Source organism: Stomoxys calcitrans, chromosome 2, assembly GCF_963082655.1.
Source record: "Stomoxys calcitrans chromosome 2, idStoCalc2.1, whole genome shotgun sequence".
In the NCBI taxonomy this organism is placed as follows: domain Eukaryota; kingdom Metazoa; phylum Arthropoda; class Insecta; order Diptera; family Muscidae; genus Stomoxys; species Stomoxys calcitrans.
This window is the reverse complement of record NC_081553.1, coordinates 109,514,878-109,540,539: the sequence shown is the minus strand read 5'-3', so window position 1 is coordinate 109,540,539 and position 25,662 is coordinate 109,514,878. Positions and strand designations below refer to the sequence as shown.

Here is a 25,662-nt window from a genome sequence, read left to right as displayed (position 1 = left end):
CAACGTAAGGATCGCTCAAGGAATGGAGGTGGGGGATTGGCCTTCGTGATACACCATTCCGTGCAATATGGACCCATCTCGCCTGCGCATGGCGCTAGTTACCCCTACATGGAGAGCATGGGGAGAGCAGTCAGGTACGTTACTGCCGTGATAGAGCTATACAACGTGTACATACCGCCGGTTGGTAGTTGTGTCCCAATTAATGGCTAGGCTTATAAGCCCGACGTAAGTGAGCTACTGTCTGGCCATAATCGTCTGGTTCTAGGAGACTTTAATGCGCATCACATTTCATGGCATTCTCCCCTTGGTAACGACCAACCTGGCATAGCTTTGGCAGAGCAAATAAAAGGCTCCACGTTTTACACGGTGAATGAGGATGTCCCCAATAGGATCACGAGGAGGTGTAGCAGCTCGCCAGACATTTCCATTGCACCCCCTGAACTCCTAAGTGACAAATCCTGGCAAGCCGTCATTTCTTTGGGATCAGACAACCTCCCCATTCTCATCATCTACTGACCACCCGACTTCAAAACCTCTGAGCGCCGAACGTTTATCAATCAGAAAAAGGCCAATTGGGCCGGCTTCAGAGAGTACACCTATCGCCGCTTCAGTGAACTGACACCCCCTCAAATGTGCTAGTTGCCGAGAGGAAATTCCCAAACATCATTAACGCAGCAGCCGGTCGCTTTATACCAGCCGGTCGAATACCTCAAGTGCGGCCCAATTTTCCAGAGCAGGCAGTGGTACTCGCCGAAGAGCGTAATGGGATTCGTTATACGGACCCTACTAACCCTAGAATCAGCGAGCTGAATCTGGCAATTAACAGGGTAGTCAACGAACATAAACGCAATTTGCGGCTAGAACACTTGGAGCAATGTAACTTACGTACCGCTTTAGGCAAGCTGTGGTCTACTGTTAAGTCACTCTCACTCGGTAGACGGGATGACAGGACCTTTTGGCGACGTAACCGTGAGAGATTCGAAGAGATGCGCCAGGTTATTCAACCGTAAATTTATTGTGCATCCCGAGAGTTACAGGGCTAGGTAGGAGGAGAGCCATTCATCCTATACGTGGTCTCCGAGCCGATGGACAGTCATCACAATTGACCATGGGCGATGTTATGAATGTCATTCGTTGTGCCAAATCATCCAAGGCGTTGGGCCCCGCTAAAGAATCTGGATCTACTTGGAATTGAGTACCTTACTACTGACCTCAACTTGTCTTTGAACACTCTTATAGTTCCGGATGTCTTGAAGATGGACAGAGTGATCCCGCTACTGAAGCCTGGAAAAGGACCCGAGTTTGGGGGAGTCGTACAGATCGATCTCCCTTCTTTCACCAGTAGCAAAGACGCTTGAGGCATTACTCCTCCCGAGCCTCGTAGGAGAATTTCCATTCGTCGAGCATCAGCATTCAAGGCGTTGGGCCCCGACGGAATCTCTACACTTGTGCTGAAGAATTTGGAGTTGAGTACCCCACTACTGTCCTCAACCTGTCTTTGAACACTCTTATCGTTCCCGATGTCTGGAAGATAGGCAGGTTGATCCCACTACTGAAGCCTGGAAAAGGATCCGAGTTTTGGGGAGTCGTGCAGACTGATCTCCCTTATCCACCAGTAGCTAAGATGCTTGAGGTATTACTCCTTCCGAGCCTCGTAGGAGAATTTCCATTCGTCGAGCATTAGCATGGATTTCGAAGAGGGGATAGCACATAGACTGCCATCATCACACACATTTGCCGTGGCTTCAACCAGCCCAGGTCATGTTATAGGACGGTCCTCGTGACACTGGACCTATTGAAGGCATTCGCCAACACGACCCTTCAGCCAGGTCTGAAACGCTGGGTCTCGAATTACCTGTGTGGTCGCCAGTCATTTGTGAAATTTAGGGATAAGAAGTCGAAGCACCGTAGAGCGAAACAGGGAGTTCCCCAAGGTGGGGTGATATCTCCGGCAATGTTTAACCTCTACCTATCCTCCATTCCACCCCCTCCAGACGGCATAGAGATCGTATCATATGCGGACGATTGTACGATCATGGCAACCATGATCCCCCCAACCATTGATTACATCTGCGATAGGTTGAACGTCTGCCTCAACAAACTTGCCTCATATTTCGCTGCAAGAAATGTGAAGATATCTGCCACCAAATCTTCAGCCACATTGTTCACTATAAATACGCGTGATGGTCGATGGAGAAATGATTCCGAGCATCAAGTGTCCCAAAATACTTGCGACACTTGCGATAAAGTCAAAAGTAGAAACAAGGTCCTCAAGTCACTTGCTGCCAGCACTTGGGGTGCAGACAAAGAAACCTTGTTGTCCACGTACAAAGCAATTTGCCGGTCTGTGGTAAGTTATGCAGCGCCAGTGTGGTCTCGTCAACTTTGTAATACGCAGTGGAATAATATTCATATCTGTCAGAATGCCGCCCTCTGAACTGCGACGGGCTGTCTCCTCAGATCTCATGTGGACCACCTCTATCAGGAGACAAAGATCCTACCAGTTGCGAAGACATAACTACATGCTGTCTAAGCAATACCTTTTAGGCAGTTATCGCAAAGACCATCCAAATCATTATCTTGTGGATAGATATCCACCACCCAGAAGCCTTAAGGTAGATCTACATGATCTAGAGCGTGAGGTTCAGCGCTACAAGAGAGAACCTCTGGATCAAGCGGCATATCAAGCAGGTGTAGACAACATTCATGCAGACACGGTAGCAGATGCGTTGAATGGCTAACGGGTGAATGTAGTCCTTGGAGTACGACCGCCCCCCCATTGCAAATTTGCAAATTTTGCCCATGAACATTCCACTAGGGAACAGGGGCAAACTTCTCACATATTAATGAGTGCTGTCCGATTCAAGTTTTAGGCTCAATGATAAGAGGCCTCCTTTTTATAGCCGAGTCCGAACGGCGGCGTGCCCCAATGCGATACCTCTTTGAAGAGAAGTTTTACATGGCATAGTACCTCACAAATGTTGCCAGCATTGGGAGGGGAAAACCACCGTTTGAAAATTTTTTCCGATGGTCCCGCCAGGATTCGAACCCAGGGGTTCAACGTCATAGGCGGACATGCTAATCTCTGCGCTACTATGGCCTCCGCCTCCCATTGCACCTAAAGAAATTGACCTCCACCGACAAACCAGAGTAGTTGTAGCTCAATTACGTTCCGTCAGATGCAGCCGCCTCAAATCCTACAGAGCAAGGATTGATGCCGAAATGCAAGATGTATGTTCCGATTGTAACCAGGGACCGCACGATACACGTCACCTGTTTAACTGCCCAGCCAGATCCACTCCACTCAGACCTAGATCCCTGTGGACGCACCCCATCTTAGTCGCAGGGTTCCTGGGTCTTGACACACAACAGGATCAAGCAGACGGAAGATAGAACACAACAAACTGCTACAACAACAACAACCCTGTACCACATTGTTAGTATAGGGAATACAAATAATGCTCTAAAACTTCATTGGATACTCCAGAGTGATCTGATTATAAGTTTAGAAGGATAGAAGAACAGACAACAAGCCCGTTGACGCCAATCTCTGACTAATAACAAGTAATAGCGTGCTAAGTTCGAATCTCACATACTCTCCACCATGGATGGCATTTGTCAAGTTCTTAGTATGACTTTTTCAAATATATATGCGATCTATATTAAGTTATTGACCGTACTTCTCATGGGGAGATCGGTTCATATGGCACCCATATCAGGTTATCAACCGATTAAGACCAGATATGCAAAACTTCAACCAAATTGAATAAAAACTGCGCCCTCTAGAAGCCCAAGTAGTCAAATTGGGAGATCGGTTTATATGGCGGCTATATCAGGTTATGGACTGATTTAGACCATACACAGCACAGTTGTTGGAAGTCATAGCAGAACCATATGTGCAAAATTTCTGCCAAATCGGAGAATAATTGCGCCCTCTAGTAGCTCAAGCAGTCAAGACCCAAGATCGGTTTATATGGCAGCTACATCAAAACATGGACTGATTTGCCCCATTTACAATCCCAACTGACCTGCACTAATAAAAATTTTTTGTGCAAAATTTCAAGCGTCTTAAAGGGTTATTTCGAGGTGTTACAAACAGTATGACGAAATTAGTATACCCCCATCCTATTGTGGAGGGTTTAAAAATTAAAGACTGTCGCGGAAGGTTTACTTCTTACAATGCTATTAGGGGCATATGGGTCGAAAACAGTATTCTCTCAGTATTATTTACCGATTCTGCTACTGCATCTTCATGTAAGATGTTCAACCTGCCTTTTAAGTTGTTAGAACTAATGGTTATAGTGAAGACCTGAACTGGCATCCATGGAGGATGATTTGTTATCCACTAAATGTTGATTGGGCTGCTGAAAAACATTCCAGAAAACCCTGCCTAGTAAGATGATCCATAAGATCCGATTGTGATGAAATTTTAAACAGTAAGTTTTGATAGACCTCTACACCTGTTTGTTGAATATCGTACCGTTTGGACCGTATTTGTATATAGCTGCCATATAGACCGATCTCCCAATATAGAGTATTGTAAATAATATTTCGTAGAGTATCTGGTCCACATTCCCTATATGGCCCAATCTGGATGATATTAGAGGAGTGCCAAAACGGACTGTTTCAAATTTCACCAAAATCGGATTAAAAATGCTCCTTTTATGGGCTCAATACTCTATTTCGGAAGATCGGTCTATATGGCAGCTATATCCAAATATGGTCCGATCTGGACGATATTCAGAAAATGCTCCTTTTCTAGGCTCATTACACAATATCAGGATATCGGTATATTCTTGTCAATTGTGATCCGATCTTTATCACATTTGACAAGAATAGGTAGGGGTCTACCAGATAACACTGTGCCAAATTTCATCGAATTCGGGTAATAAATGGATCTTTTATGGCCTCAATACCTTATTTCGGGAGATCGGGAGGTCAGTCTAAGGGCAGCCATATCCAAATATAGTCCGATCAGAACCGCACTTCACAGAAATGAATAGGGGTCTACCAGAACTCACTGAGGCAAATTTCATCGAAATCGGATGAAAAATTAACAATTTATTGTCGCAAGACTTTAAATCTGGAGATCGGTCTATATAACGGCTATATATAACTAAAATCCGATTTTATGAGATCCGAATATCAGGTTTATATACAAAGAATACGAAATCATCAAAAATTGTTTGACAAAATGTTTTTATACCCAAGATGTTTTTATACCCAAGATGCAAAATTATAAATACCCAACTTTTGGGTATAAATGGGTAAATACCCGGGTATTTACCCAATTTGGCAGGTGAATACCTTTTTTGTATTTCCCCATCGCCCATCTCTAACGATTGGGATACATTCAGGATCGGATCGCTAATTTTTTGTTCAATCAGCAAATAGTGAAACTTTGCCGATAGGAAAGATATAAATCCATATTCAGCCAAAAAATAAAACACACTACCAACTTGACAAACAAAAAATTTTTTATAATTTCTACCTTTCTTTAGTTACCTTCAATGTACCCGAAAGTGTAAAATGGATTAAGGTGAATGCCCGCCAATCGGGCTACTATCGAGTTCTTTACAATGATGATAATTGGGCCAATATTATTGAGGATCTATCTAATGATCCCGATAAGTTTACAGGAGAGGTATGTAAAAATTTTACAGTCTTATTCACCATGCATTTATAATGTATATTATTTCCTAATTTCCAGGATCGTTTGGGTCTCTTATCCGATGCATTTACCTTGTGTCACGCCAATTTGCTGCCATGCGAAATTACCATGAATTTAATACAGTATCTGCCAAGTGAAACGAATTGGGGCCCTATGGCTCTGTCGCTGCGTCATTTGGAGAAGTGGCGTCGTATTTTGAAATATTCCGAATGTTTCCTAATGCTTTCCGAATTTATTAAAATGAAGCTTTCAACTGTTATCGAGAAGATTGGCTGGAGCGACGAAGGAGATGAGGCAACGAGGTAAATATTACAAGAAAAAATTCATCATCATTTAGCTCTGAATTCGTATAAGCAGACGTTATTGGCTTCAGATATTGTGAGCAGTATCTGCGAAGAGGAGGAGTCCTACAACATTAGTCCTTTATAGCTTTGTTGATCTTAATAGCCTATTTATGCTATTGCCTACTTAGTAATTCTTGTACCTTTGATTTTGATTTCTAGATTAATGCGACCGGAAGTTTTATTGGCTTCCGTTCTCTGGGAGGATATCGATAGTATAAGTAAATCTAAAAATTTATTAAATCAATTTCTTTACTACAATGGCACAGCCATACCGCCAAATTTAAGAGAGGTAAGTCATTCGATTGATGAATAAGTCACGATAACATATCACTTCATCCATTTCAGGTCGTTTATACGGGCTCCATTTTGTCAGGAGAATATATTTTCTGGCAACATTGCTGGGAGCGCTTTGTGACGTTACAAAGAAACTCCGACAGCTACGTGGAACGTATGCAGTTACTAAGGGCATTGGGAAGAACCAAAGATGCCTGGCTACAAAATCGCCTACTTTCGCATGTGACAATGCTGCCCACAGCGGAAGTGGTGCAGGTGCTGCAAGCGATAGCTGGTACACCTACAGGCGGTGCGATGGCCTGTCGCTTTTTGCAAGCCAAATGGTTTGAGCTGGAGTCGCGAATGGGCCAGGGTACGCTGGCATTCGCCAAAGTGATATCAGCCATAACCCAATATGGGGCAACAAAATTCGATTACGATGAGGTAAGTGAAAATGGAAGATTTTGGTTGTTTGGGAAATTTTTCTGGGATATTACAAAACCTTACCAAAAAAGAAAAATAAAGTAAAATAATGGAAGGGTAAGGGGAATGGGAGACACAGAGCCTGTATTCTTGCAAAGGGTAGTCTAAATGTGTTTCTTCTTCCGTCGCTAAGCTCTAAAGATTCCCTATATATGGCACACGATTCAGAGATCCCGCTCTCAAACCTTGTGTCGCTGGTTGAAGCAGCCTCTGTAGTGAAGAAAAGCCTCATTGTAGGAAGTGATGCTAATGCACAAAACCAGATATAGGAAAGTTCGGATGTCAACGAAAGGGGGGAACTGGCGACCTTGGCGGATAAACCGACTTTTATCACCAGGAACAGGCATGAGGTACAAGATATTAAATGTGTATCGGAAGAAAAAAGTGGAAGAATATGCTCCTGGGATGTGTTGGATGACCACAGTTTCTCTGATCATCGTAATATTGGTTTCAGCCTTGGATAAAATACTGCAGAAGTAATCCCTCGGCTAAACAAAAGAAAGGCGGATTGGGATAAATTTCGGCACAAATTCTGCACGTCTATCCCTTCTAGACCAGAAAAGGAAGTGAAAACTCCGGAGGATATAAACATAGTGTTCAAGCGGATCAAGAAGGCCCCGAAACACTTGCTTGTGTCAGCGTGTCCTAGTGCCAAGCCAAGGGGCAAACAGCGACCGCCATGGTGGACCCCTCAGCTGGTTGGTCTAAGGAAGGACTGCAGAAATCTCTTCAACAGAGCAAAAGCCACGAGAGCACAAAACGATTGGGACATCCATAAAGCTGAGTTAAGAAGATATAAAGGCGAGCTGAGAAAAAATCCTGGGTAGAATTCTGCAGCTCCGTGGAGGATTCACCCCTATTACGGTGGGGTATATTCAAAAGTCACTGGACAATGTCTAGTGAGAAAACACTAGAACTACTCATTGATATCCGACCCATTGACATACAGATTAAGTGTGAGGCCGCCACTACGGCTATGAGACTTAAGGCGATGGGAGAATGGATTGACGATGGAAGCAGCTCATACCATCGCGGTACAATCGAGGCGACGATAGGAAAACTGGAAGGAAGGGAAGAGGTTTCCGATCGGATACCTGAGATGAACCTTGAAGTCGAGTGCGAGGCACTGCTGCCATCGGCACAGTCTTGGATTGACGGAACCCTAGTATTGCCATCTGGAAGATCATGTTACACGGATGGATCAAAGCTATAGGACAGAGTGGGCCTATGGGTTTACATTGAGAACCCAGGGACTGAGGTCAGTTTTAGACTGTCTGACCATAATACGGTCCTGCAGGCAGAGATCCGGGCGATCACGGAATGCGTGAAGTGGTGTGGTGCTAACGCAAGGTCGTCGATTGTGAACATCTTTACTGGCAGTAAAATTGCCATAAGGACAATAACAACCAGGAGGGTAAGGTCACGAACAGTCATGCAGTGTAAGAAGGAGATTAACGCCTTCTCTGAGGATGGGAAAATCCGCATCGTTTGGGAGCCAGGCCATAACGGAGTAAAGGGAAATGAAAGGGCAGACGATTTGGCGGTGAAGGCCAGAGGACTGCCGTCAATAAACTTCGTTAACCCGAAGCGTTTCTGGTCGACGCAGTCCGAGGAGTGGGCGACGAATGCGCATGCAACATTGTGAAAAAGCGAAACGGTCGGTAGGACGGCGAAAATCCCATGGGGGAATCCAGATCGTGAGAAGACGAGGCTATTTCTGAAAGGAAGCAAGAAGGAAGTCAGTATAGCTATTGGTATCATAACGAGACTCATAGGACTACGAGTTCACTTATGTAAAATCGGTGCGGCAAGTGATAGCATGTGTAGGGCATGCGGGGAAGATGATGAGACGTTGGAGCACTTCCTTTGTCATTGCCCGGCTTTCGCGTACAACATAGACCGGTACTTAGGTGGAGACACAATATCAAACATGAACTAACTTTGGGGAGTGGTATTGAAAACAATTAAGGATTTTGTAAGTAGCACGGAAGTGCTTTTAAGAGGTTACTTAATAGTTTATAGAGCGCACAACAAGCCGATTACTGGCTTAGGTGTATGTCCATAGTGGCATGGGGCGGATTAATATCTGCCCCCTTTTTTCAACCTTACCTAACTCATTGATATACATTTCCCGGGAAATTCTCCAACGGCTAACGTGGCGCCAGAAGAGGTTATTATTGAAATTGTTTCTGAGCCGGAAATCCTTTGGGCAATAAGAAGTTTCGACTTCTTTAAGTCGCCAGGCCCTGATTATGTATCACCGGTTGACTTGTAAGCTGTGTCTAATAGACTGGTTCCCTGGCTTAGGGAGATATACTCTGCTTGTATCAGAATGTCATATATACCTGAGGGATGGAGGAACACGAAGGTCATTTTCATTCCGAAGAAGGAAAATCCTACCACACGAAGGCGAAAGATTTTCGTCCTATTAGTATGTCATCCTTTATGCTAAAGACTCTTGAGAGGTTGATAGAAACATATCTTAGGCCAAAGATCCCTGGAGATCGCCTGTCACGGCAGCTGCATGCAAATAGTAAATGCAAATCCACTGAAACAGCCCTTCACGACCTAGTCGGCTACATAAAGCGTTCTCTCGCTGTCAATGAATATATAATGGTAGCATTTCTTGACATTGAAGGTGCTTTCAATAATGTAGGAGTTGAAGTTTCTAGGCATCAACTCTACCATAAGAAAGTTTATTAATAACTTACTTACTAAAAGATGCATTTCGGCAGGCTTGGCATCTGTGGATCTAAAAATATGGCTCAGCAGGGGAACACCTCAAGGAGGTGTACTGTCTTCTCTACTTTGGAATATAGCCATAAAAAATATATTATTGTCTCTGGAAGAAAAAGGTGTAAAAGTGGCAATCGCGGTTAGGGGAAAGTTTCCCAGCACTCTAAGAGATATACTTCAGGAAGCTCTACGTGCTACAGCAAAATGGGCTACCGAAAGTGGTCTGGGTATAAATCCGTGTAAGACAGAAGTAGTTCTTTTCAGCAGGAGATACAAATTGCCTACAGTGGAAACTGTCTGCTTGGGTGGAGAGAATGTTCCATTTACAGAAAATGAAGTAAAATCATATCAAAATATTATGAAAAAAAGTTTTAATTCATAAATAATTTTTTTTCATTCATTTTAAAATTTTTAATTTTCTTCCTGTACTAAGATTTTCCTGTTTCTCTCTTTCCAGCTAAAATCATTGGTTCATCGTTTTGGCCGGGGACCCGGCATGGGTATTTTAAATATGACCTTAAGTAGTGTGGCTTCCAATGTTGAATGGGTGGCCAGATCTCAGCCTTCACTATACAAATGGGTAGAGAGTAATTTACACTCCCATTAAAACTTCGACTCAATCTATCATTCCAATTAATCAGACACACACACACGCACACAAACATACAAACCAAAACTACTTATTCACATCAAATGTAAAATCTGTATAGAAATTTTTATTATAATTATTAACATTATTATTATTATATGATCATTATATATGTACTTGAAAACAACAACAACAACAAAAAGCAAACCATATTTAAATACAAAAATCAATCAAAAACTTTTGAGAGAGGGTGATTTAAAACAAAGTGATTAACAAAGAAAAAACAAAACAAAAATAACAGAAACTCATTTCATGCAACATATATCACTTCACTATTATACACTATGGTAAAACAAAAAAAAAATGTAAAACAACAACAAAATAATAATAAAAGTCATGGAAATACATATATCCTCATTTGTAATTATGTTCCTTTGGGTAAGAAAAACAAAAACAAACAACAACAAATTATAAGTAACAAATCATTAGAACATTAGATCATTAACATTATACAGCCAAACAAAGTATATAATATGAATATTTATTATGTTGTTGTAGTCATTGTCAGGAATATAAACATGCAGAAAATATCCTTTTTGGGGTGTAAACATTTCATTTCTATTTACATATATCATAGATAAGAACCATATATATTTTCTTTTCAAAATACATACCATACATAAAAAACAACTTACACATACATATATATTTAAACTCTAAGGATTAGTGGAAAGGATATTTTGTTAAAATTTTAAAGATTCATATAAAATGAAAAAGTATAAAAGCATACAAACAGAAAAACAATTCAAAGTTGAAAGTAATACTTGAAACATGATTAATACTTGAAAAAAAAGGGTGACGAAGCTCTCTATTTAACCTAATTTTTGAAAACGCCATATCTCAAAATCACCAATGTAAGCGAATTTGTTTTTGTACCTCATGGGTTAACCAAATCTGGAAAAATGTAGTGTTAAATATTCTGGGGAAACGCCCTACACTCAAAACTCCCTAACTGATGTGGCAACGATCAGGATAATGGCTATCAAATGAATAGTATTATGGAGTACTTTACCAATTTCGTATATAAAATTAGGTCCAATTATGTGGGGTCACCCAATCTCATAAACACCCAAAGCGGCTTTGTTGGGCGATGTTGGGTTCAAATGTTAGTTCTTTCCGAAATATAGTCGAATCTGTTATCCAAATTCGGGTCCAATAATTTGGCAGACCCTAGAGGAGCTTTCAAAGTTGAGAACTTCTTCCAGTCAGCCACTTCAGACTTCGAAAGTATTCCAGTATGACGAGAGTGGCTAGTTAAGGTTAGGTTGGAGAAGATGATACCAAAACAATGTATTGATATCCGCTGGGGTCTTATGTGGCCCATTGTGATTCCTTAATCTTCCCTCTCCGTCTTCCGCAACGCAATTTCTCATACTATTTGAACGCCAGCAAGAAGTCCTTGAGTCCTTACACCTCTTAGCTCATCAAGTGCCTGAAAGAAGAAAGTTGGACATTGGCAGCGAAAATGAAAGCTATCTTCCGGAGTGTCAGTGATCTGACACCATCGGCAGAAGACGTATATGCAAGAGCTCTGTCCAGCACCTTCGACACTGTAGAAACAAATTTACCCATTGCAAGAGAGTGGCTGAATGCAATCCAAGCACGGAAATAGGTGTACAGTCATAATCTTGCAACCCACAATTCGCAGAAGTCTTCCCCTGTGTCCAGCGCGGCTTAAAATACATGAAGTTCTACACAAGGATTTGCCCATCCTGTAACCGACTATCTTAGAAAGTTCCCGCCCTTCCACGAAGCTCGCATAGGGTAGGGTTCACGGAGTCAGTAACACGATCGGGGCTCATCTGCTATTTCTACCACGCCAGTACTTGATGACCCACGATGCAGCAGAGCGTAACAACCTTTCCCTTTATTCGAATTAACTCTTTGCATTTCCTGGCTCGACGCCAAAGCCTTCAGCGTCACCTGCTTGTTCTCGTATATCGTGAAATCCCGATCCGGTATACGCTACTACAAAAACAACTTCCCCGGAGCTATCAGGTTCGAGAAAACCTCAGCCAGAAAAACATTACACTCGTCCAGAAGCCTACATTATTTCCCAATTACAAAAAACTCAATGTATTCTGACATGGTGCCGTGTATACAGAAGTTTCTGGGAAAGGCAGAATACCCACAGCTCCTGGAAAACCATCCATCACGATCCATATAGACAGCTACCATGCATATTGCTAACCTCACCAAGATTAAGGAATGCCAGTTTCACCACTCCCTCGGTCCAAGGCTTAAAGGCAACATTGAGCATGACGTTCAGTTTCCCTCTCAGTTAACTCATCTTTGTTCTAAAGGTCAGCACAGCCGCAGCATGATTACTTTCTCGATGCCAAAGCTGACATCCACAGGTAAAAACCGCCAGTAAACGACGAAAGTACAGTCACCTACCTAAGCTCTTTTTTTCGAGTTGTGACAGGAGTAGAGCGCCTTAATTCCCCTTTTGTCCCTTTTTCGACGTTTCTTCCAATTTGGTGTAAGCATGCAAATACAAGTATAGGATCGTGAAGGTTTCTAATATAAGTTTCAAGTAGTCTCTCCAGGGTCTCTAAGACGAAGAATGAGAGACTAATTGGCCTGCATTCCTTCGGCAACGTATGGCCCATCCTTAACTCACGCCATCCAATAGGGGATTGTCCAGCAAAACGCTGTTCTTAACAATTGGACTTGTATGGCTGAAACGAATTCACTTCTCAGGCCTTCGCTACCCCCGTTACTCAAGTCTGTGTGTGCCAAGTAGGATCGAATCTCATTCCTTGTAAGACCATCTTACCTTGTCTATACATCGAGGGCATCGAGTGGTTCATTCTTACTTCTCGCCATCCAATCGGCCATAATCCTGCAAAACGCTGGTCCAAAACTCTTGCCTTTTAGGGTTCAAACGAATCAATCTAACAGACCTTCTTTCCCTCAGCTGTCCTCAAGCACGGATTTTTCTGATTACATTGACCTACTGCAGCTAACCACCTAAGAGTGTTGCTGGAATTTTTTCGTACCTTGACCCCAAATTTCGAGTATTTTGTGCCCAAAAATCCACAATTACAAGATTTTTTGCCCAAAATGAATCCACAGAATAATTTTGAATGACTTTTTATAAATGTAAAACTAAAAACATGCATTGGGAAAAAGAACGACTAAAAGACAGGGTTGTCGAGCATGGTTAACGTGATATTTATATCATAGAGTTTTCGCAATAAATAGGATATAAGTACAACATACCAACGAACGGACCTTGAGGCCTTCACGCCTAATATGGCCGATAAGTTTACAGGCAAAAGACGGAGCAACAGTGAAAGCCGTTGCCGTTGTCTAGCGTTCGGAGCCATCAATTCAACTTTCAAAAAATGCACAGAATCATATGTTTGGCATGGGAGTGGTGCAATTGTGTGGACAAAAAATCTGCTATTACACAAACACACGCATTGGGAAAAAGAACGGCAAATAGCGTGTCGTTGTCGAGCGTGGTTAATGTGATATTTCCACCACAGATGTGTTTTCGCAATAAATTGGTTCAACATATCAACGTTATTCTAACCAAATGTTTTATTAACTGGAGAGATATCCGGTGCCAATTTGGATTGGGTAGATAGTTATCGATATAATGCAATAACAGTCGATAAGATGTGAGACAGTGTCTGTGTTCTTCTTCACACCCATCCTGTGCAAGTCAGATTTTCGGGATAGAATTTCAGTGCAAAGTTGTCTTGAGTAACATCAATATAATGCGATAACAGATAATATTAACCGAATATCGTGATTTGCACTATATTTACTAAATTACAATGAACCAAGTATAACTTGGTACATCTTTACCAAAAATTGTAACACAACTATTAAAAGAATTTTTATGCTGCTCATTAAATCTTGACTAATATTGTAGCCGTTGAGTGAAGTGGACCTGTTTTTATTTCGCTCCTCAAAGAAAAAATAAATATATATCCGTATCTCGGAATAGGTACTACCTATAACGAAAAATTTTTAAAGCCTTTTGGAGTAGGGTAGAAATGGACTCCAAAGACCCAACATCTGCGGTGGTGGCATCAGACCGTAGCGTGTTGTCCTCCCCTCCTATAGGTGTGAGGTTATATTTAGTTTTTAGAGTGCACAACAGCCGATTACTGGCTTAGGTGTATGTCCATAGTGGCATGGAGCGGATTAATATCTGCACCCTCTTTTCAACCTAACCTAACCTAAATCTTGATATACGGCCTTGTCGTAATTTACTTGCTAAATCCTGTGTTTTTTTGGCATACAAAAATTAATCTAATTTTAGCTGATATAAGTTTAAATGTAAAATAAATCGGATTTCATGACTAAATAATCAATAAAAGAAGTCAACTGTTTTTAAGAATTCTGTATGGATTGAAATAAATCGGATTTCATGACTAAATAATCAAAAAAAGAAGTCAACTGTTTTTTCTAAGAATACTTAATAGATTGTATATGGACGAAGGTACATGAATTCGCATGTACGCTTGTGTATATCACATAAATTACCTCAAACGCAGTGAATGATCTGGATTTGTTTTTTTTTTTGCATTTAGTTAAATCAAACTGATTTAATTGGCAATGTAAAAGTGCTTTAAAGTACAATTCAAAGATTTGACCTGAAAATTTCTCCACAAAGTTTCCAAATTTTGCTCCTTATTCCCGTCAAATCATCAAGTCCCAAAATTAAAAATTGTTTTTCAATTAAACCCCCAATTTGGGGGGTTTAGTTTACGTATATTGTAACCATCCCGTCTTGTATATGTATTTGAAGAAAGAGTTCTTTCAGAGATACGTGGGCAAGATTATCTAGATCGGGGAAGATTCTTCCAGATTCGGTCAGTCTGCTCCGCATTCTTATCAACCCCCACTCTAAAATCTATTGCACAGTAAATTGACTGTCTAACATTAAAAACTTAGCTAAAATCTATTTAAAGTTAAATTAAAGTACTCCCCGAAGCTTGATGTCAGGGTTTTTTGAATGAGCACAGAAGATCGAAGCGTTTGGAATGCTATTCTACGTTCGTCTAATTGGGATAAATGTTCATTTATAGCCAGTTAAAGTAAAGTAAATTAAAAATTTTCCTAATACTACTTTCGTTTTGCAGATGAGCCAAGTCCTCATCTAAATCGCAAAGTACTTTCTAATATTCCAAAATATCCTTTGCATTATAACTTAGTAATAACATGTATCCATATGTAACATAAATTTGATTAAAACATTGAACAAAACTTTAGATACTTAACATTTAACTAATGTTCATGAAGTTGAAATCAAATAAATATCATATCATATTTAGTTAACAAATATCTAATTCTTAAATTATTTTAAATTAGAAAAATTCTTCAGTTTTCATTAATAGAGAAAAATTTATCTTCGTTTGTATGTAAAAAAGATTTCAGCCCAATTTTTTTTAATGGGTATTTCGTTGGTTCTGAGAAGTTTTTCTAAATATCTCTTTCTCTTTGAACCTCTAGAAACGCCTTGCGGAGAAAACATTCATTGAATTTATACCAGTTATGAGTTATATTAAATCGTTAAATGTAAAATTAAAAAATTTTCATCCGACTCATGAGCAAGATATTCTATTCTAATATGAATTTAACTAATCTTCCTTCCAAACCGGAAAAGGCAGTGTGTATATGAAGGCTTTAAAAACTTTAAAAAATTTCCCACGAGCATTTCATTAAAGAAAAGGAGGCAAACTTCTCACATATCAATGAATGCTACCCGTATAAAGTTATAAGCTAAACGTTTAGAACTTCATATACTTTTACGTCTTTCATGATTACTTATAGTCGAACAGTCATTTAAATAATGAAGATTAATAAACTTCATTATTGACAAAAATTTTTTTTTTTATAGATAAAAATAAAGAAAGAAAAAAAATTGTTCACTGTTCACACTGCTACAACCAATTGAATATTCCATGAAGTCCATTGTTAGCCATTCTCCTTATCCTACAAAAACAAATACTTCAACTTCTGATGAGGTGATTATTTTTTTTATGTTTAACATAAACATAAATTAAAAACAAAAAGACATATACATCTATTTTAATAAAAAATAAATTATAAATATTTAGTCTATAGATATTAGTTATATATGTAACTGAGTTTTATAATTTAGTAAATTATACTCTGTAATGTAATTTATAAATGTGTAAATGTCTACAGATATGTAAAGAATATATATTTAATATATTTAACAATATATATATATATATATATACATATTTATATATAAGTAATAATTTAAATTAATTTTAGTTACAAAATAAAACAAAATTGTAAAAAATCCCGAGAATATGATAAAAACCCAAAAACTAATAGAAAAAATAAATATCCATAGAATCTTCCTTTTTCGTATTTGATTTTTTCAATAAAGAAATTTATAAATGAATAACAACTAATCAGCCCACATTACTTATAATAACATTTTATTATTTTTAATAAAACTTAACAAGCAATTTTTCCATATTTGTATTTCCCTCCAAAAAGATGAAGAGAAGTTTTTGTCATTTGTAAACTGAAAAAAACTAACCTTAAGCACAAAAAATAAACCCTAAAGGAAACAGAAATATACATATATATTTTTGAATACCAGTAAGAATGGAAAACCTTTACACAGTAAAATGAAAGAAAAGAATAAGATGATAATTTTTCGCAAATATTATGTTCATTGATTTTGTTATAATATTTTAACATTATATTTTTTTTAATTAGCAACAATAACTTTTATTTATATTTTATTAAAATAAATGTAAATTTCATTTGCATATCTGCATTAAATATTTCGTGTTCGAAAACAACTTGTTCGAATTGTTAACACATGTAAGACTCTTATTCAACTTTTCAAAACTCCAAACACTGGATGATGCAAGGCCTCTCATTATATTCACTTTTATTTAGAAATTGATATTGATATTGATATTGATATTGATATTGATATTGATATTGATATTGATATTGATATTGATATTGATATTGATATTGATATTGATATTGATATTGATATTGATATTGATATTGATATTGATATTGATATTGATATTGATATTGATATTGATATTGATATTGATATTGATATTGATATTGATATTGATATTGATATTGATATTGATATTGATATTGATATTGATATTGATATTGATATTGATATTGATATTGATATTGATATTGATATTGATATTGATATTGATATTGATATTGATATTGATATTGATATTGATATTGATATTGATATTGATATTGATATTGATATTGATATTGATATTGATATTGATATTGATATTGATATTGATATTGATATTGATATTGATATTGATATTGATATTGATATTGATATTGATATTGATATTGATATTGATATTGATATTGATATTGATATTGATATTGATATTGATATTGATATTGATATTGATATTGATATTGATATTGATATTGATATTGATATTGATATTGATATTGATATTGATATTGATATTGATATTGATATTGATATTGATATTGATATTGATATTGATATTGATATTGATATTGATATTGATATTGATATTGATATTGATATTGATATTGATATTGATATTGATATTGATATTGATATTGATATTGATATTGATATTGATATTGATATTGATATTGATATTGATATTGATATTGATATTGATATTGATATTGATATTGATATTGATATTGATATTGATATTGATATTGATATTGATATTGATATTGATATTGATATTGATATTGATATTGATATTGATATTGATATTGATATTGATATTGATATTGATATTGATATTGATATTGATATTGATATTGATATTGATATTGATATTGATATTGATATTGATATTGATATTGATATTGATATTGATATTGATATTGATATTGATATTGATATTGATATTGATATTGATATTGATATTGATATTGATATTGATATTGATATTGATATTGATATTGATATTGATATTGATATTGATATTGATATTGATATTGATATTGATATTGATATTGATATTGATATTGATATTGATATTGATATTGATATTGATATTGATATTGATATTGATATTGATATTGATTTTGATATTGATATTGATATTGATATTGATATTGATATTGATATTGATATTGATATTGATATTGATATTGATATTGATATTGATATTGATATATTGATATATTGATATTGATATTGATATTGATATTGATATTGATATTGATATTGATATTGATATTGATGTTGATATTGATATTGATATTGATATTGATATTGTAGAACGGAATTTCGGAGCAGTACGTAATTTCTGGCACAAACTTCTTTGGATTTAGAGCACACAACAAGCCGACAACTGGCTTAGGTTTTTGTCCATAGTGGCATGGGGCGTATTGGAGTCCAGACTTTCTTTTCAACCTTACCGAACCCAACTTAACAATTCTCCCATCAATCTCTGACAAATGCATATCAGTGACAACCTCTTCGGGGCACCCATCGTTCGTTGGAGAGTTGGCCGTTGCATTCTACTTTGTTGTCGTCTTAACAGCCACATTTGTTTGTGGAGATAGCGACCTCGTCAAGTTCCTATAGGTGATCAAACTCGTTCCGGTCCATAGGAGCAATCGCCGTGGGAACATGATTTTTATCACTCACTTTTTAAGCACAATCACTCAGTTTTTAAGCAAGAGCCGGTGCCGCCCAGTGTCTCGTTAAATAATTGCACTATCAGCAACTTGTGAACGCGCTGGATAGCTCCCAGCTAAACTTCTCGAACACCACACACATCGGAGCTAGGAGTTCAAACCTCTGTGGCGCTCATAGCTATCCCTTACCGGGGATAACTAACATTGTTCATACATTCTCTGACTTTTGAATGAAGAGTCTTTACAGTCTTGAAAAATTAAGATGTTGACTTCACACAGTAATTTTGTTTACCATTGGCAAATAAAGTTCGAGATGGGATATATCTTGATATAGTCAACATATGAACCGATTTGCCAATGGTATAAAGTCTGTAGAAACCGCATTAATTGAGAGAATACGCTGAAATGTAGCACAGTAAGTTTTCCTAAAACCCTTGACATCCGCATCGCAGAGTTTCCAGTTAGAACAATACGTGATATAACCCCTTGACCTCATATATACCGATCTCCCAATTTAAAGTCTAAGGACCATAAAAGCCGCTTTATTATTACCCCATTTTGCTATAATTTGGCCCCTGTATGGTACGGATCAGAACATATTTGAATATAGCTGTCATAGGATATCGGTATATATCCTGATATTCCATAAAATTTATCTAAATATGATCCGATCAGGGAAGATGAGACATTTGGATTACTACTATACAGAATCTTTGATGATGATATGACATTTCAATTTTTTTTTATTATTTTTTATTAGATGTTTCTCAAGATTTATTTACATCTCAGAAGGCAAGTATATTTAAAGCCTTCTAATTAAAGAACTCATTGAGATTTCAGAAAGTTTTTATATCAAAATCAATAGATTTTGTCTGCTATAAAACAAAAAAATATCAATTATGGAATATTTTAGTTTCAAATCTAATGTTAAAGAATTCAAAAGATCACTTCGTTTAGATTTAGTAAAAATGGAAAGTTTTAAATCGAATCATCATTTTTCAAAAATCTTCCGATTTTTGTTATTTTTCTTTACGATTTCTAATGTTTTAATTAAAAAAAAAAAACAGAAGAGAAAACCGAATAAGACTATCTAAAAGATATTTTTAGCAACTAAACAGATGTCAATCGTAGAAATCGCAACAACAACAAACATACAGAACACAAAAAACAAAACAAAAATTCACAACAACAATATTATTAACATTATATGGAAACTAGAAGAACAACAGTAATAACATAACTTTTTGGATGCATTTTACTCTATGAACAAAATTTTTGAACAAAATCGAGCAAAAAAATAAGGAAATCTCAAACAATAAATTTACCGAAATAGCTAAACGAAAAAACTCAAAATGGAAATAAAAACTTTTTCGATATAGTAAAACGTACTTACATACAAACAAACATACATGCAATTTATAAAGAGAATTTTACAGTACAGATTTACAATAGCAGTATAAACTAACAATGATTAGGAAAACATGAGATTACATCTTACAAAACAAAGTTTAAGAATGAAAAACAAAACAAATGGAAATATTATAAACAAAAAATAAAGTTTTCTATATGCAAAAGGAACAGTTTTTCAATATCCACAAAAAAATTTTAGAGTGATTAAAAAATATTAAACATGTCTGTCATCTTTAGTCCATGGATTTAGTTACCGAAAAAAGAAGTGGATATTGAGCAATTGTTTCTAATGGTTATATACCACAATATTTTAACTAGGTTTTCACTTTTCCATAATTTTTCCCTTTACAAAAACCCATCTTAAAATTTCTTTGAAATTTCTCAAGTATTTCCGTCCATTTTGTTTAAAAATACAAATTTGAACAATTTTTCTACAATTTTCTTTTTGTCTTTGGAAATAATTTTAAATTAAATAAACAACAAAACAATTCTGTCCTTTTATTTCTACATAAAAATAATAAAAACAAAAAATCTTCTGCCTTTTATATATTAAAAAGAACTTATGCAAAAAAAAAAAACAAAAATATAGTCATTATTTAGTTACTAAATTAGTTCAGATTTTTTTAAAGCAATACATTTAGTTCAATTCGTTTTTATATATACTATGTATTTGTGTATGAACTTATGTGCTAATTAGTTGAAATTATTTAATGTTTCATATATACGAAATAAAATACAAAAATTTGTTTTTTTGTTTCTAACAAAAGACAAAGAAAAAAAAATAAACGCACTGGTTAAACGTAAAGACAAAAATGATGAATGGAGATGTCACCGAGTTGTAGTAAGCCCGAATGCCCAAAAAACAAACCCCATTTATATATAAGAAACAAATATTTAATTAAGTCAAAGAAAAACGAGAAAACATGAAGGGAATAACATTTAAAAAAAATTAAACTTAATGTAAATGTATATTGTAATAAAATGAAAAATAAATATATAAAATATATATAAGAAAAAAATAAAAAAAAATGCCATAAATTTAAGCAACATTTTTGGGAATTCTTTTATAAACTTAGAGGTTTTAAAATATATTTTTGGGTTAAACGGTGAGTATATATTTGTATGCCTTTTGTTACTACTTAACCAGTCTCAACAGGCAATTGGTCTACTAAGGCTTCTAACAAAGACATCTGGTTCGAATTCAAGTATAAGACCAATCCAATATTATCTTCCCATGCCTGCCATCTTCAAGAGTCTCTGGCAAAAACATAAAACTCTTGAAAAGGTAGAAAGAACAAAAGGCATCTTGCTCTCAAGTTTATTGAAAGAATTGCAATTGCAAATTTCGCCCATGAAAATTCCACTAAGGAACAACGGCAACTCCGGGTGGCTCAAAGACCTCGACAAGTCCAAAGCAGTTGTGCCCAAATCAAGCCGCGATCTTTGCATTTAAAGATGTGGTGGAATGGCTAAGGCATAACGACGACTGGCATAAATATCTTCTCAGACAGCCAGGTATTAAATCCTTGGAGAACGTATTTCTGTATTCAGAAACCGCCCTCGACTGTGGCAGATCTCTCATCGAGATGGTTGAACAGTTCAAAATTCACCCGTTTTGGGTACAGGTTGAGAGAAATATCCCACGAAGTTGTAAAGCGGATGAGCTTACGAGACTAGAAACTATCTTACACACTCCAGGGAAACTGGAATCTGAGGATATGCCATACGCAAAGTATGCAGGATCAAGCTCGAAGGGCAATAAATGACAGATGATCACAACGAGTGGGTTGTTAATGCTCCAAAATTATGTAGCCCAGTCAAGACTTTAAGAAGTTTAACGCTTTACTGTTGCTGGCTGGAACAGACGTCTCAATGATTGTGCTGGCAAACAGAAGGTCACAAGTAAGGTCTTCTGCAGAAGCTGTCTGGACGTCGAGGAAGAAGAGACTGTAGAAAATCAGCTGTGTGTGTTACTCGCACTGGCAGTAAGGAGACTTTCAGAACTTGTCTGATTTAGCTGATGTGAACATTCGGAAGGAACAGTTCATGGGCAAATTTGTATTTATTGAACATTCACAAGTTGTTGGGTTTTTAAAAGCGAACTGGAAGGATCAATGGTAGAAACTAGAACACATCTTCCTACTCCTGTCCCCATATTATCACAATGGACGAAAACGTCTATGTTAGTCTGATGCCACTCAAATCTCAAACATAACCTAACCCACATCCACATAACGAAAGTCTAGCGGATTGCTGGAAATGGATTGGATCAAGATGTGCGCACGTGGCACACGACAGTATGGTTTCCGCAGAAATCGCTCAACGGGAGTCCTAATGGCATTTTTGTCGGAACGATGGAGTCGCTCTATCCACCAGTTTATTGAGAGTAAGGTCGTGGCTCTGGATATCTCGGCACGGTGCACTTTTATCAAAGCTTGTCGCTTTTGGTGTCGGTAATAACTCCGTTCGATTTATATCGAGCTTTCTCAGAGATCGCACAATACGAGTTGTTGTAGATGGGTTCTCAGACGATGGTTTTCATTGACGATCTATTGGATCAGACTTCGAATCCAGTCTACTCATTTGCCGATGACAGTAGTCTGTGTCATTCATATTCATTCGACCATAGGCCCAGTCCTCAAGAAATTGTGGACAGGAGGCGCATTATGGATGCGACGCTCTCCTAAGATTTGTTGGCCATTTCCAAGTGGGTTAGAATGAACAGAGTAGACTTTAACGCACAGAAGACACAGTGCTGTTTCTTGTCTTACAGGCGATTCACTGACCCACTTCAATCGTCGATATCTATCGACGGTATAGATATTGAGCAGTCAGATGCTCTTGATGTTCTGGGCATGAAGATACAATCTGATGTCCGTTGGTCAAAATACGTATTCAAAGTGTCGAAAGAAGCATTCAAGTGTTTGGGCTTTCTTAAGCGGTGCAAGAAATATTTCACCTCTTCTGATCTTCTCAATATCTATACTACCTATATTAGGCCGAGGATGGAATATAACTCTCATATATGGGCAAGAGCTCCAAAATCATCCTTGGATCTACTTGATCGGGTTCAACGGAGAGCGATGGTGTTGATTGGGGCCAGTAGGGTATCCAACTCTATTGCTTCACTTGAACATCGTCGGAATATGGATAGGGTTGTGCTGCTCTATCGTTATTTTCATGGCGTTTGTTCCAGGGATATTCGTCTCCTTATCCCTGACGTAAGGATGTTCACCAGGAATGCAAGACTTGCCAGGAACTCACACCCGTTTGTAATTGATTGGCCAGTCGACCGAACAATGTATTACCGAGAAAATTAATTTTTCGTCCGAACCATTCGTATGTGGAATCGACTTCCGGCTAATGTCTTTCCCGACATTGACGTTCAGAAATTTAAGACTAATATCATTAAACACTACTCCCTCTTTAACCCCTCCAACCCTCAACTTTCCTAATTGCCAACGCAATGCACTGCATATATAGGGGACATCCCCTGCGTGTTGGTTACATGAAAAAAACAAGTCTTTTGAGGATGAACTTCTGTCTTACGGAGACGATGAGCTTAAAGCAGCAGTGGTAGAAAATCTGAATACTGGTCAAAATTCATTTTCTGTAGATAAATCTCCATCAAAATAAAGCCGCTTCGGTCACTATGAAGGTGATTCTGCTGACAGGTATATTTGACGTCTTTCTTATGGGAGTGAGAGCAGAGACAACGGAGGACATGTTGAGGCTTTTGATGAAAACCCATTTTGCACAGGATACGACGGAACTCACGGAGACACCGGAATCTTGGAATAATGACGTTGATCGAAGGTTTATAATAACGGAATTTTGGTGAAGGAATCCTTGAGGAGATTTAAACCATTGAAGTCACCCGGACCTGATGGGATATTTCCGGCGTTACTACAGAAAGAGGCAGACTATCTGGCGGCTCGTCTGGCCAAAATTTTCACAGCGTGCCTAGGACTTTCATATACTCCGAAAGCCTGGCAGGAGGCAAGGGTTATGCGACACCAAAGGCCTACAGACCCATAAGCCTTACGTCCTTTCTACTCAAAACCATGAAACGTATTGTGGACACCATGATAAAGAGTATGACATCCAGCGAACTGCTCAAATACAAAAAGCATGCCTATGTCAAAGGAAGGTCGGTGGAGGCTGCCCTGCACGAGATTGTGCATAAAATAGAAGAATCGTTCGATGCCAAAACGTACACAAAGGCGGTATGCATTGACATCGAGGGGACTTTTAACAATGTGTGGAGCGACACACTGATCCAATCCTTAGACCAGTACCGGGTGGACCCGGTCCTTAGAGACTGGATAAACCATAAGCTAAGGAACAGGTGGATAAATTGTGTGCCCAATGGCATAAGTATAAGGGAGAAAGGGCACAGGGCACGCCACACGAGGGCATTTTATCGCCACTCCTAGGGGTAACCACCATAAATGACCTATTACGGATGCTGACTGAGGAGGGATTTGAACCCGATGTTATAATAACTCTAAGAGGTATGGGAGGTGCCATCGGCACAGTCGTGGATTGACGGAACCCTAGTATTGCCATCTGGAAGATCATGTTACACGGATGGATCAAAGGTAGAGAACAGAGTGGGCCTGGGTGTTTACATTGAAAACCCAGGGACTGACATCTGTTTTAGACTGCCTGACCATAATACGGTCCTGCAGGCGGAGATCCGGGCGTTCACGGAATGCGTGAAGTGGTGTGGTGCTAACGCGAGAACGTCGAGTCTGAACATCTTTACCGACAGTAAAATTGCTATAAGGGCAATAACAACCAGGCGGGTAAGTTCACGAACTGTTTTGCAGTGTAAGAAGAAGTTTAACGCCTTCTCTGAGGATGGCAAAATCCGCATCGTTTGGGTGCCGGGCCATAACTGAGTAAGGAGAAATGAAAGGGCAGACGATAAACTTGGTTAACCCGAAGCCTTTTCGGTCGACTCAGTTCGAGTTAAGGGAGTGGGCGACAAATGCGCATACAACATTGTGGAACAGCGAAACGGTCGGTAGGACGGCGAAAATCCTATGGGGGAATCCAGATCATGAAAAGACGAGGCTATTACTTAAAAAAAGCAAGAAGGAGGTCAGTATAGCTATTGGTATCATAACGGGACACATAGGACTACGAACTCACTTATGTAAAATCAGTGCGGCAAGTGATAGCATGTGTAGGGCATGCAGGTAAGATGATGAGACTTTGGAGCATTTCCTTTGTCATTGCCCGGCTTTCGCGTCCAACAGATACCGGTACTTAGGTGGAGACACAATATCAGACATGAACCAACTTAGGGGAGTGGCATTGAAAACAATTAAGGATTTTGTAAGTAACACGGAATTCCTATCTTGAAATTTTCTTTTTGGAGGTTACTTTATAGTTTTTAGAGCGCGCAACAAGCCGATTACTGGCTTAGGTGTTTGTACATAGTGGCA

The 25,662-nt window shown here is 38.0% G+C and overlaps 1 protein-coding gene across 9 annotated transcripts in view; it reads left to right on the top strand.

Moving 5' to 3' along the window:
• Nucleotides 1–14,579, top strand: part of LOC106090651 (endoplasmic reticulum aminopeptidase 2) — a 246,542-nt gene extending 231,963 nt beyond the window's left edge. For all 9 annotated transcript variants that reach the window (XM_059362265.1, XM_059362267.1, XM_059362266.1 and 6 more), the window contains 5 exons: nucleotides 5,502–5,644; nucleotides 5,711–5,973; nucleotides 6,175–6,304; nucleotides 6,361–6,732; nucleotides 9,965–14,579. In XM_059362265.1, coding sequence (XP_059218248.1) covers nucleotides 5,502–5,644; nucleotides 5,711–5,973; nucleotides 6,175–6,304; nucleotides 6,361–6,732; nucleotides 9,965–10,114 — 1,058 coding nt within the window. In that variant the 3' untranslated portion in view covers nucleotides 10,115–14,579. The remainder of the gene's footprint in view (nucleotides 1–5,501; nucleotides 5,645–5,710; nucleotides 5,974–6,174; nucleotides 6,305–6,360; nucleotides 6,733–9,964) is intronic.
• Nucleotides 14,580–25,662: the final 11,083 nt, after the last annotated feature.